Consider the following 14,712-nt stretch of genomic DNA (forward strand, 5'->3'; position numbering starts at 1 on the left):
ACATCCTTCTAGTCGATAAGAGTAATAAAATAGTTCGAGAAAAACAAGAATTATGAAAGTCAACTTTAGAGTGTAAAGGCCTTCGTTTGAGTAGATCTAAAACTAAATACATTGAATGTAATTTTAGTAATAGTAGATATAATGATAGAGTTGTAACAATGGGTGATCAAATCTTTAAAAGGTATGAACATTTTAGATAATTTGGGTCTATTGTTCAAAGTGATGGTGATATAAAAGGGGATATTATTAGAAGAATTTAAGTTGGATGGTTGAAATGGGGGAATGCATCGGGCGCTATTGTGTGATAGAAAAGTGCCGCCTAGACTTAAAGGAAATTTTATAAGATCATGTATGATAGAAAAGTGCCGCTTAATCTTAAAGAAAATTTTATAAGATGATGGGTGATAGAAAAGTGTCGCTTAAACTTAAAGGAAATTTTATAAGATGATGGTGAGCCCTATAATGCTTTATGGCGCAGAAGGTTGGCCAATAAAAGAGAAGCATAAAACTAAATTAGGTGTTGCTAAGATGAGAATGTTTAGGTGGACGAGTGGCTTTACACTTAAAGAAAAAATTTGAAATAAATATATCCGCGAAAGGGTTGATGTCAAGATTAGAGAGAGTCATCTTAAATGGTTTGGTCATATTAAACGTCGACCATCTGATGATCAATTTAGAGAGTAGATATTATAGATTCGACTTACGTTAGGAAAAGTAGAGGTAGACCTAGAAAGACCTGGGCATGTTGTATAAAAATTGATCTTAATTCATTATAATTAAATAAAACTACGACACTCAATAGTACACAATAGAGAAAAAAGATTGATATAGCCGATCACACTTTGTGGGATAAAGGTTTGTTGTTGTTGTTGTTGTACACTAATAAGATAAATAATATATATATGAGTGTGGCCAAACTTTATAATAAAATCACCTTATAATCTTTTCCAGAAAACTTTACCAAGTAATTGTGACTTCGCAATTCCTTTTTTGAAGTAGCCAAAATTTTTTCCTACTTTTAAAAGTATGCGTTCACTATTGCAAGACTAAAGACTACCGTGAAATTAAGTGTAGCTTCCATGCATTTCTATCACATTTTCACAAATACCATGAATCATTTCATAGTATAACCAACTATAACCTATATGCTCATTTTAATGAAAAGGCATTTATATACATAGCACCCAAAACATTGTTATTTACAAAGCAAGCACCCTCTTGCACCATTTTTTCAAATTATCATGCAAATATTGATATTTACAACAATATCCCCACCCATATTATTTTATTTTTATCAAATTCCTAATAGTTTGAGTTGAACATGCAAATACATGGGTTTTGTAGTTCAAAAAAAAATGGATGGTCATTTTGTAAATAGCAATGTTTTAGGTGTTGTGCATATAAATATCCCTTAAATCAATTGCAATAATAATAATTTCTTTGGTGAGTATACATTATAGTAATTCAAACATTTAAACATTATTTTTTTAATCATCATCTAATCCAAATTAAAGAGCTTAAACTCCAACCACAATCATAATTTCCATATCAATAATTGCCATAACAAAAATCACTTTATCACTATCTCTATTAATCTCAGCAATTTAAATTTCAACCTTTTATCCACTACTAGCTCAACTACATTTCTACCCCTAAACTTTCTAGCATATAATAACTTAATAGCATTCCTCACTATCCTTAAATTTTCCCCCTTTTCTTATAGTTTCTTATAAACAAACAATATTTATTATTATTATTTATATTATCATTTTACAATGATTATCAAATCTTTCCATTCAAGGTTTTTAAATTACAAGCAATCATTTTCCACTGATTCTCTAATCTTTCCATTCAAAGTTTTAAATTATACACAAAGAATCTAATCTATGATGAAGACCAAGTCAAAACTTGCTAACTTTTCACTATGATACGAGTAACCCGTGTCATGTCCCATAAGGCTGACATCATAACCCAACATTGCGTAATTTTCCCTATAATGAGGTTAAGTTGTCGCATATCACCAATAGTGAAGTGCCACCCATCACAGCCTACTTCTCACAATCAAGCTAAATCATAGTATACTGCCCTTTAAAACACCCTAGCACCAAGACAAAAATACAAATTTTTATTCATTTCATTTCATTTCATTTGACATGAGTTTTATAGTTGGTTGTCAACCAAATATCAAACCTCAATCTTTCTCATCCGTACTATGAATTGGCAATGACGGTAATAAAAGTAAATAAAATACCACAATAATAATAATAATAATAATAATAATAATAATAATAATAATAATAATAATAATAATAATAATAATAATAATAATAATAATAATAATAATAATAATAATAATAATAATAATAATAATAATAATAATAATAATAATAAGAAAAAGAAGAAGAAGAAGAAGAATCATAATCACAATATCTATAAAATAAAATTATAATGGTGATGATTATAAGTTTATCAAAATAAATTTTAATGGTAACCGAAAAGAAGTTACTAAGTAATTAATAAAGAGACTACAAAAATGATAGTAAGTCATATAAAACGACCCACAAACTACTAAAAGTAAAGTTCAAGGCAACTCAAATCTTAAAAATGATTTATAGTCTCACCCCATCAACAAGCTTGACGGCGCATCAAGTCAAAGAATAAGTTTAACTCTAACAATAAGTGAACCAAAAGGTCAAGCCAAGGATGGGGGTGGCTAGTATCACTAAGACACAAAGTAATTTATTTGGCATGCAACTCCAAATAACTTATGCACATAACAAGTCAATTGAATGCTCAATAATTCTCCACAGCATCCATAATTCTCAAGATTCAATTCACTTTAAAAATATTAGCAATGAAACACCTCATTTCTAATGTTCAAAGACTTAACTTTGAAACAATTTGAATCTTATGAATCATTTAAGCTTAGTTAAAAGCAACGATCATATGGAAATAAATGGTGCAACTAACACTCAATTTTCACATAAAATAAAAAAATAAAAATTTATGGATAAGTCAGAATACATGGCCTTCTTGAAAAAATTGGGTATTACTTTTCTTAAATTGTTCTCAAATTCTCTCAGCATTTTTATTTTTTGCAAGCAACACATACTCAATGTTGATTTCTTCAACGATAACAAAAACAAGACTAATGGGTCTAACACATCATCTGAATATGTAGCAAACTGGTTAGAAACAAAGTGAAGAATCTCATGATGTCGGATTTTAGTAGTTACCTTGCCTGAATGAAAAAAAGGTTTAACACAATTCAACAAAAAACTAACTATAACATTTATATTAATAAAGTTGTACCCTACAAAAAAGCATTATTTGAAATATTAATTAATATTTTTATTAGATTTTATTGATTAGGGAAGAGAAAGGTGATTTGAGATCGAAAATGAGGAAATGGAGAAAATCTTGACAGAACTAATGATAAGGCAAGAGAGAAACATATTCATTATAATAATAATTCTTGATGTGAGTGTAAGGGACCTTTGAATTTAAAAATTTTAATCTTAATGGCTTATTATTTTCTTATTTTATATAAAATTTAGAAAGGGAAATACCAAAATTATCTTATTTAAATAAATTTTTAATTATTTTAAAATATACCCGATTTTCGCCCTCTTGAAATCCGCCGAACTATTTTTATAAAATTCTACATTTGTGTATATGTATGTATGTATGTATGTATGTATATATATATAAATTTAAAATGAATAAATCATTAATTTAATCAATGTAAAATTAAACATGTAATTAAACTAATTAAACATTGTTATCAACATTTGAGCATTATAGCAATCCTTTAGCAACCCCAATATTCTTCACAAGCAACAATTTGATTAATTGAAGAAATGAGATTTATTTAATTAACCTAATTTATGTACATATGATACCGGAGTAAACCTAAACCGCAATAAAAAAAACAAAAATTATTATTGAAAGCAAATAAAAAGTTACAACCAAGACACTTGAAAGGAAAAATAAAACAACACTACCCTCAAAAATCTAAAAGAGCAATAAATACAACACAAACAATTAAACTATGGTGGTTATCAGAGTAGTGATAGTGATCACCGAGGGTTTGGAAGGTGTTGGGATGGTGGACGAGGTGATTGGCAAACAGAAAACATCAAGGCAACAGTTTCCTGGGTTCTAGACAACAAGTACGCAGCAAATATCAATGTTGAATGGCTGCCTGGGATGATGGTAGCAAAGTGGAGGGCTGGAACAGTGATAGCAGCATGTGAGAAAGGCTAAGACAATGGTTAGGTGGCAAGGATGTAGTTCGGAATGGCCAGAAAATTAGCCAAGACTACAAAGAGGTTTTCCCATGGCTGGAACAACAACGAGGCGACAAGGGAAATGATATGAACTGCTTAAATGGCCACCAAGGGACAGGGAAGGCGACTGGAAATCAGGAACTGCATAGAACAACAAAAAAGAGGTTGTTCCAGGCGGCTATAGCAAGGAAGGGGCAGCCAGGAGCAATGTGCGAGGATGCATAATAGAAGGGAAGATAATCACTATCTTGGAAAAGAGATATAGCCAGAGCATCAGCCAATCCCTCGAATATAGCACTCGACAAGAAAACAAGAAGTCGGCGGTTGACTTAAGCAAACACATGCAAAACTAAAACTAAAACATCATAAAAGCTTATGTTTAATAATAGGATAATTAAGAGTGGCCAAAGAAGACCGTCCAACCCCAGCGCATAGAAAAAAGCTGGACCGGCTCGATCAGATATGAATCAAGAGCCACATCCGTAGCGAGACTTCTAGCATCACTTTTGTTTCGCAGGAGCTCAAACCGCCCCCGCCGCGGCCCCCCCCCCCCCCCCCCCCCCAACAACCCAAGCCAGTTTGTCCGGGTTGGGGGAGCTTTAACCTCATCCGTCAAAGCTTTAGTCTCCTCGTATTATGGTGTTGGGTTGGCCCAGTTGAAGATAGCAAAAATGGCGTAATTTCCTGGTAAGTTAATCTTGTAAGCTCTATTATTCCAAATCATACCCTAATTGAATAAGTATACATCCTCTTTTAGCACAAGCTGAGTTGAAATTGCACGTGAATGGGTATTCTCACAAACTAAGCCTCAAACCATCACATCTGTAACGGGCTTCTTCAACTGGTCATACTCGTCAGATTGTATTTGGTAAACAAGTATATAAAGAGGAATCAACTCTGAGAATTAATCTATGGCATGTTACACAACTCTCAATGGAAATTACTCAGGAGAAGAGTCTTCTTTCGCAGGACTTAATCCCATTGTGAGATTTTCTTCCCCGCGAAGCTCCTAAGGCAATTTCCAAAGTTGGGATTCATCTGTCGTATTTGGTCATTTGTTAGTGGGTATACTATTGAACTGAATTTAATATCGAAATAACTCTTTATAGTCTCCAAATATTGGCTTAAAAGAGTCTCATCTCTAACATGTTTGACCTTCCTCAATAAGGCAACTCAGGAAGTAGGCTATATATCTGAGAAGTCTAAAATTCACTTATTTGGAGTCATGTAACTCATGGGACTCAAAGATATATTCCAAGGTCCAGAGCCACTCGGTGTACTCGTCCGGATCTACGTGATTGTCTAAATAAGACAAATCCACATCTACTTCAAAATCCTGACCTCCAAGATTTCACATCAAATATTCAGGAGAGTGGTTCTTTATCTCATGGATCAAATAGAACTTGTGTGACCCTTTGCTCTCCTCTCGAATGCGACAACCCTCCATTGCAATTAGAGGGTTTCCCAATGCACATCCTTCCTATAAATCTCCTAGACACCTCTATATGGTCTTCTCATAAACGACATCATATCTTTTCTCTTCGATAAGGCTTCTAGCTATTGTCTCCTTGGTGGCATGGCTAGAGTTTGAGTTTGAATGGATAAAAGTGGGTGTATAAGAATGATTAGGGTGGGGAAAAAAATTTTTGGATGGCCGGTTTAAAAAATCAACTAAGGGAAGGATATTTGTGTGGAGATTGGGTTTGGTATTGGTGAATGCTAGAAAATCTGGGATATGACTAGGGTAGACTAGCTCTGATATCAAATAATATCGGAATTAACTCAAACCATAATAGAAAAAGCAAATAGGCGGTTACAACTAGCACACTTGAAAAAGAAAATATAACAACACAACACTTAGAAATTTAAGATAGCAATAAACACAACACAAACACTCAAACTAGGGTAGATCTTGGAGTGTTTGGGTGATCACGATGGATTTGAAAGGTGATGGGATGGTGGACGACGTGGTTGGGAAGCAGAAAACTAAGGAAAAGGCTTCCTGGGTTCCGAACAGTAAGTACACAACAAATGTAGATGCCACACGACTGTCCGGGATGATGGCAGCTAAAGGGGAGGGTTGGAACAACGATGGTAGCAAGTGGGAAGGACTGAGACAGTGGCTAGGTGACAGGGAAGTGGTTCGGAATGGCTAGAACATCAGCTAAGGCTATAGACTGGCATTTCCGTGGTAGGAACAATAGTGAGGCTGCAACGGAAATGGAGATGGGCGGCTGGAACAACTGTCAAGGGGCGTGGAAGGCAACTGAAAAATAGGAACTGCATAAAATAACAAAAAGAGGATGTTTCGGGCGATTGCAATAGGAAAGGGGAAGTTGAGAGCGATGTGAGAGGAAGCGAAAGGGGATAGGGGAAGATAATTACTACCTCGGGAGGGACATTCAGTCAGAGCACCACCCAATCTCTTGAATATAGCCCTTGAAAGGAGAAAATAGACTTCAACGATTATCCTAAACAATCTCATGCAAAACTAATTCTAAAATATTATAAAAACAAATATATAATAATATATTAACTAGGAGTGACCCAAGAGGGTTAGCCGACTCCGGGGAATCGAAAAAAAAATGGACTGGTTTGGTCTAGGCACAAATCAGAAGTCGCTTCTGTCGCAGGATCTCGCATCACGTTCGTTCACGAGAGCAATGTCACGACGCAACCCGGGGCTTAGAATTAACCAAGGCGGGAACGGACGGTCGGACGTTGTGAAATATTTTTTTTACATTAACCTTCAATTTAACAGATGAAAGAGTCACGACAAATTAAATTAAAGAGATGCAATTAGAATTTATCTAATTGATGGTTGTCCGCGTCTTCTATAAATATTTTTTATGCTATTGCTCATCTTTTAATAATTTAATTAAAAATGAAAAATTAGTTAAAATAATTATGAGTTAAACGAGCAGTGAATACTCATACGTATAAACTACAAAAATACAATGAAAAATAACAATATGCATGTCGGTTATGCTTGTTTATAAATCAATATAAGTATTTGACATGTTATTTAAATGAGACTATATCATTATCATATCAATATTATTTCATATCTATACAACCGTTACAGGAAGTACCGTCTAAAAATTATTTCAATTAAGACACATCAATATCAATATCAATATCATTTTCCATTTACGTACACGGGCACATTAGTGTTCTCTCACTATTACCATCAAAAGGTGTTTCATCATAGTCAGTCATGCACATACAAATATTCAATATAAATATATGTATTAATCACATTAAATCATAATATATAAAATGTACACTAAAATGCATGAGTAAATAACTACAACATTCGCAATGATATGACCAATAAAGAAATAATTGTTCATAAAGAATAAAACATTCACAAATATCATTGACTGCAAACATCTTATAAGAAATAATTTATTATTATAGTTTAAAAGTACAAGTACTCACCTCAATATTGACTAATTTGTTATTTATCTTAAATTTAATTCTTCTAAAATTGAAAGCCTAAAACATGATAATTTTTTTATTACTTTATTATTTTTAAATAAACTACTAGCTTTTCATTATTTAAATATTAAATTTTTCTTTATGCAATCACGCTTAATTTTTATTTAATAAAAATATTTTTATATATAAATATCTTATTATTATTATTATTATTATTAATGTTTTAATAAATTGACAAAGAAGAATACAAAGTGATTATGAATTCATTTTTCCTCCATTAAAAATAGAACCATTACAATTTTTCCCGCTTACAAAAATTTCATCCTCAAAATTTATACACGGACCTCACAATACAACTCATTAAGCATTTTCTATTTGACTCTCTTCTTCCACAATTTCGATTGTAGCCTTATACATATATTTATTAATTTGAGTTAACAATAAAGATTTTCTTATGATTTTTTCTTTTGCTCTTTCATTGGCATTCAATTAATTAATCTTAAAACTTGAACTCTTATATCACTTTGGAAATAACCGAGGCGGGAACAAAAGATCTAACGGTTTAAAATAATTTTTTTTTACATTAACATTCAATTTAACAAATGACACTACAAATTAAATTAAAGCGGTACAATTAAATTTTACATCATTGATGGTTGTCTGCATCTTCAATAAATTTTTTATTGTCTATCGCCCATCTTTTAACAATTTTAATTAAACCTGAAAAATTAGTTAAAATAATAATGAACCAAACGAGCGAATTAATACTTATACTTCTAAACTACAGAAATATAATTAAAAATAATAATATGCATGTTGGTTATGTTTCTTTATAAATCAATATAAGCATTTGATATGTTATTTAAAGATGTCTATATCATTATCATATCAATATTATTTTATATTTATACAACTGTCAAATAAGATATCGTCTAAAAATTGTGTCAATTAAGATACATCAATATCAATATCATTTTTCATTTATGCGCATGGGTACATTAGCAAGGGTTGTTTCATCATGACAGTCATGTACATACAAACATTCAACATAAACATATGCATTCATCGCTCAATCATACTATATAAAATGTACACTAAAATGCATGAGTAAATAGTTACAACATTCGCAACGATTTGACCAATAAAGAAAATAATAGCTCAATCAGAATAAAACATCCACAAATAACATCAACTGCAAACGTATTTGAGAAGAAATGATTTATGACTATAGTTTAAATGTACAAGTATTCACCTCAATGCCGATTAATTTGTTATTTGTCTTGACGTCAACTATTCTAAAATCGAAAGTCTAAAACATGATATAAGTTTTTATTAATTTATTATTTTTAAATAAACTATTAGCTTTTCATTATTTAAATGTTAAATTTTCCTTTATGCAATCATGCTTAATTTCTATTTATAAAAATATTTATAGATATAAATATCTTATTATTATTATTATTATTATTACTATTACTACTACTATGTTTTAATAAAAACTTTACCTCGGTCGATCCTATCCCACGTGAAGGCAGCACGCGAACCCTTCAGCATAGAGCAACGAGTCGAATTCCTTCCTCATTCCTGCAATCAGCTTTATTCAACCTCGCAGAGCTGTTCTTCTTAATCCCTCGCATTAAGTGGCGCATCCTTCTCTGTATGCGACGATCTTCTTCCTACGCAGAAGGCTCGACCTAACACCCGCACGAATCTTCCCTTCTCCTTCTGTTCGAACACGTCCCACACGCAATCGCCTTCCCTTTCTTCTTTATGCACGATGGTTCCTCCAGAACTCGGCTCGATTCTTCTTCGCGAAGCTCGACGAAGAAGCAACACCTTCTTCCTCCACTCTGCTTGTCACTGAAACATTATCCTCCTCCCGCACAACAGATACGTCGCTTTTGCCCTTATTCTCACTTTGTTCTCGCCGCTTGGCTCCAAGTAAGTCGGCCTGCGACTTTATAGGCGAATTTGCCTCTCCAACTTCCTAACCTTCAGTGACTTCTTCTTTTGCTAGGATCAATTCATTTCCTCTCCCTTCCTCATTCGATTTCATGACTCCTCAATTCTTCTTCTTCAGTTTCACAATATTCTCGTTTCTTCTCCCCCTTTCATTCATTTGGCTCGACCCTTCCCATCCTCTCCCGTGACTCTTCGTTTATCCTCCATTAAGAACAGAACTGTTACAAGCGTGTCCCACCCTTGCGTCAATAAAGATATATAACCATAATCACTTTGTATTCTCCTTTGCCATTTCTTCTTCCAGATACTTTGGTGGAGGCAGGATAGAGCAGATGCTGCTCTCAAGCTGCATGCCAATGACAAAAAGTCCCACATTGGCTAGATGCAGGACCAAAAAACAGTATTTAAGTCCTGCGCTGCCCACCACCCCAAAGAACTCTTTTGGGAGGTGATAAGTGATATCAGAGCAGATTACTGTCTGTCAAGTGTGTGGACTCTCCATGGTCCAGTGGGACCCTCAGAGGAGTCGATCCATGACGAGGGCATCATGTGATTGGGTGGAGGAGAATGTCACGGACAAAAAGTCCCACATCGGCTAGGTGTAGGGCCGAAGAGCAGTATTTAAGCCCTGGGTTGCCCACCTCCCTTAAGAGCTCTTTTGGGATGTGACACGCAGCTAAGGAGAAGGAAAGAGTAGAAAAAGAAAAGAAGAGAAGGGAAAGGAAGGAGAGAAGAAATTATGAGGAAAGGGTAAAATAAAAATTTAAATATATAATATGTATATGTATTAATTAAGCAGTCATTCCATCATTTTCCCTATCCGTTACTATCATTTCCCACGGCCCATGCACTATAGCATGAATTGCAAATGAGGCAAGAGCTGAAATGACATAAGGGAAGTTGAAGCTCTCGAGTTGACTACCTTAAAAAGGAAAACTAAATTATTTGTAAGGATTAGAGGTGAAAATAATTGTATAAACAGATGGAAATAAATACATATAAACACAAATAATTGAAATGGCATTAAAACTAATAAACCCATTTCATTTTCACTGCTTTGCTGTAAATTTTCAGCTTGGTAGTGGTTGGTGGATAGAATAGTATTGTATTATTGGAAGGTTTTGGAAGTAAAATTTCCTGATTATTCTATCCTCTTATTTCTTCTACTGTGAAGTGCAGCTATGCTAATTAGCGTGTTAGGGTGCTTAATTGAAGGATGTTTGGAGTGGGGTGGAAGTCGGTGGCTGTGTGAGTATATAGGTAAGAAAATATTATAATTACATCTATATGCAATTAATACAAATTCAAGCAATTTTATCATATTGCCCTATAGTGGGTTGTGGCAAGAAATGAAATGAAATAAAGATGGAATAAGGAAGTAAAAGAAGATAGAGCAGGAAGACTTGTATGAGGGCGGTGTACTCTAGACAATAAGACCTAGACAAGCCGAGGATACTCATCAAGTAAATGTTTCAAAATTCTTGTGAGATAATTATATATTAAATTAAGAAGAATATCTTACTATAGGATTATTATATGAACTGTATTTAAAAATTATTGCATATCTTATAGAAAAGTAAAATTGAGCTATTACTATTGATATTACTGATGTTACTGTTTTTATTGAATTGGTAGACATGTTCATTAAAATAATTGCTTGTGGGTATACTTGTACAATTTCATATGCACGTAAAAAATGATTTTTAACAGGTAAAATGATTAAGGAAATACCACAAGTGTTGTGATAGGTAGACTTTATTATTGATGACATGTGCATGTAAACATGACGAGAAATTTATAGAATTCTCAATTCTTGATATTTAGTATGAAATGAACATGTTGGTGCCAATGGAACTATTTATAATTGTTATGTTATGAGATGACCAACCTTTATCAATAGTCATATAGCTGACAGGCGGGGTGACAACAAACTAACATGAATTAAGTCAATGTCTGTGTATATATAAATAAAATTCTTAACATAACAGATATTGAATATTAAGCAATTAAAGATGCTCATGATTGTCCAAGGAATGGAGAAAATATAGGTTTGTTACAATTATTTATAGCTTATTGATTTTGTATCATTCTTTATATTTATTCCATGTGATTACAATATACTTATTTTGTATATTGTTGTCACTCATACTAGTTATAGTTAAACATGCACAATATTTTTTTATCTATAAAATCTTACTTTAATACTAGCTATTTCACTAAGCTCGTAGCTTACTCCAATATGTTATTGATTTTTAGGAAAGGGCAAAAAGCATTAGGTTGAGTGGTTTGGTGTCACATTGTATAGCTTTTGAGTAGTAGATTTTGGAAAATTTGTAAAAATTTTGGAATATGTAGTTAGCAGTTATGTATATGATTTACGAAATTATTATGCACGCCTCCAAGAATTTTGAAAAGGTGAATGAATTTTAAATTGAATTGGAGTGAATGTTTGTGACAATTAAGTGAGACTAATTCGTCACCCACTAAGTTTCGACTTGTGCACGTTAAAACTAAAGTTGGTGAGAATAGTGTCTAACTAAGTTGTCTATTTATGTGGCACCACTATTTAACCTTAAGGCAGGTCACCTCGGGTGTGACAAAGGGAGATTTATAGAGTTGAAGTTATTTTGAAATTTTATCTTCCTATTTAAATATCATGTCATACTTTGATGATTATGTGTCACTTTTATTTTATGTTTTGATGTTATTCATACTTTGATGATTGTATGTCTACTTTATTTTATAGTTTGATGGAAGGATGTCACTATATCATTTTTTTATTTTAAACATTAATATATTAGTGTAATACTTCTTACTTTGTGTAATTTATTAATTTGAAACTTAAGCCTCGAAATGCCTTGAGGCTTACGCACAACCTCATTGAAAAAAATTACATCAATACTCAATCATGCAATTTTAAATCTCCACTGAGATCTAATTTCTTAAACTATTGCTCTAGCAAACCTTATCTAAGACAATCATAATGGAAGGAGATAAAAGAGTGTAATGTGAACAATTACCACGTTCCAATCGTGAAGAAGGAAAGTAATGATCATTGTCGATGTGAGAGCAAGTTTACTGACAAACAAGAGAGATGAAGAGCTGTGCACGCAAGCACCAAGAGTGCAAGAGTAGCCTAAGTTAAAAATTAAAAGGGAAACCTTACACAATTAAAGATCATCTAAGAAAAATTATAAATAAGAAATTAAGGCCCATCCAAACACAAGTTCCTGATATAAAGGGCTAGTCATTTAGTGAACATTAGGATGCATAAAAAATACTTTAGCCCTTCGATAAATTAACTGTATAGCCAAAAAAGGTTCACAGTTCTACACAACATAAGCCATTGCCTAATGTCAAATAAACTTGGCTCCAAGCAATCACTTCCAAACACGAACCACAGATGTCCGAGTCGAATCTAAGCCAGAATTCAACATCCTGGACAGGCCGTTTTTAATAGAAGCGTCCATCTTTATATATTACGCCACAGAAAAGCAGGCATAAGAAGGATCCAAAAGGAGCTTTCCACTAAACTTTCAAGATATAAAAAAACATCAAGAAGAATAAAGAAGTTCATACGGTGGGCGCGAGACGGGGCTCCTCCGGCCACCATCGAAACCACCATTTTCCGATCCTTTCTTCCTCCCAGACGAACCGGTCAACGACATGCTGCTCCTCCTTGCTCCATCTCTTCCAATTCCGCCTTGTCTGCCGTCCATATCAAATCTTCCCAAGAGCCAAACGACGGAGCAAGACTTCAGGGAACCCCAGAAAAGCAAGAAGATGACAGGAAAACCAGAGAAGCCTTCGATTATGCCTCAGCCCACTCTCGACGGCTCTTTCCATTTGATAGGAGTATCACTTTCATACTTGTTTATTTTAGCGAACCACAAATTATTTATCAATTTAGGCATGTAATATTGAAATATCAATTTTATATATAATACACAAGTGTGGGTAGCACATAATCATTATGTATTTACATATATACCTCCTAAACTTTGAAGTGATCTCGGCTTATTCGGGGTTTTGACCATTCAAAGTGGTTTCATGCCGGGTTTGAGCTTGATTTCTATTAGAATTTCATAGTCAGACCTGCCCACTAAGTGGTTAAGCTAACCCACGAGCCCACGGGTCTTAACAGAAAAAAATAAATTAAATTGGATAAATAAAAATATATTTCATATGAAAATATAAGCTAAATATTTTATATTTTAAAATTTTATCTAAAATTTTATAAATCCTAGTGGACCTTCCCTTCCAATTCGAAAGATTTTCCAAAATGAAAAATGTTAAGATTTTAAATATATAAATGCCTGTAAGAATTTAAAGTTTAGATGTTAAACAGTAAATGAAAAATTTTGAATGACATGCATGTAAAAATGAAGTCCAAGTAATTGAATTGTATATATATATATATATAGCTCCAAACATGTTAATGTGAAAGTTGGATTACATAATGAGTGAGAAGATCACTCAAAACAACCCTTCCCATCTGTATAACTAGATCATACAATGAAGTATACCAAAAAAGTGGGAAGTATCTAAGATAGACACAAAAGTTGACCTAGTGTGAAAATAAAAAATCAGCCCCTACAATTAATATAAGGAATGGATAAACTATCCCCATGAAAAAGAATTTCAAGCTGAGTGGAAGGTATAGTCCCTACAGTAATTTCTTCATTATCCTTCTTCTAGCTGCCAAACTATGTGCAGGAGTTTTACCTTCCCTTAAGATATGCTGGAAAATCACTTCAACATTGCTCAAAATGCTCTATATCTTAGTAGTCCACCTAGCAACATTCCATGGAGCAGCCTCTTACTGTTTCATAAATTTAATACAGCTGAAGGAATCTGACTCAACTATCAATTTTATGATGTTGCGATGCTTGGCAAGGTAGATAGCCCAATAAATAGCAATCATTTCAGTTTCTAGTGCATCAAATGCCCAAGTTGGAGAGGAAAAGTATAACATGCACTTCCCCAGAGAGTTCCTAAAGATTCCTCCCACACCAACAGC

General features: G+C 33.3%; 1 protein-coding gene across 1 annotated transcript in view; it reads right to left on the reverse strand.

Moving 5' to 3' along the window:
* The window catches only part of LOC110024827 (CBS domain-containing protein CBSCBSPB1-like), a 41,857-nt gene extending 28,292 nt beyond the window's left edge, over positions 1-13,565 (reverse strand). Inside the window, exon 1 of the mRNA XM_020724997.1 lies at positions 13,272-13,565. Within this exon, the coding sequence (XP_020580656.1) occupies positions 13,272-13,411 (140 nt within the window). The 5' untranslated portion in view covers positions 13,412-13,565. The remainder of the gene's footprint in view (positions 1-13,271) is intronic.
* Positions 13,566-14,712: the final 1,147 nt, after the last annotated feature.

This window comes from Phalaenopsis equestris, unplaced genomic scaffold, assembly GCF_001263595.1.
Source record: "Phalaenopsis equestris unplaced genomic scaffold, ASM126359v1 Scaffold000276, whole genome shotgun sequence".
NCBI lineage: Eukaryota > Viridiplantae > Streptophyta > Magnoliopsida > Asparagales > Orchidaceae > Phalaenopsis > Phalaenopsis equestris.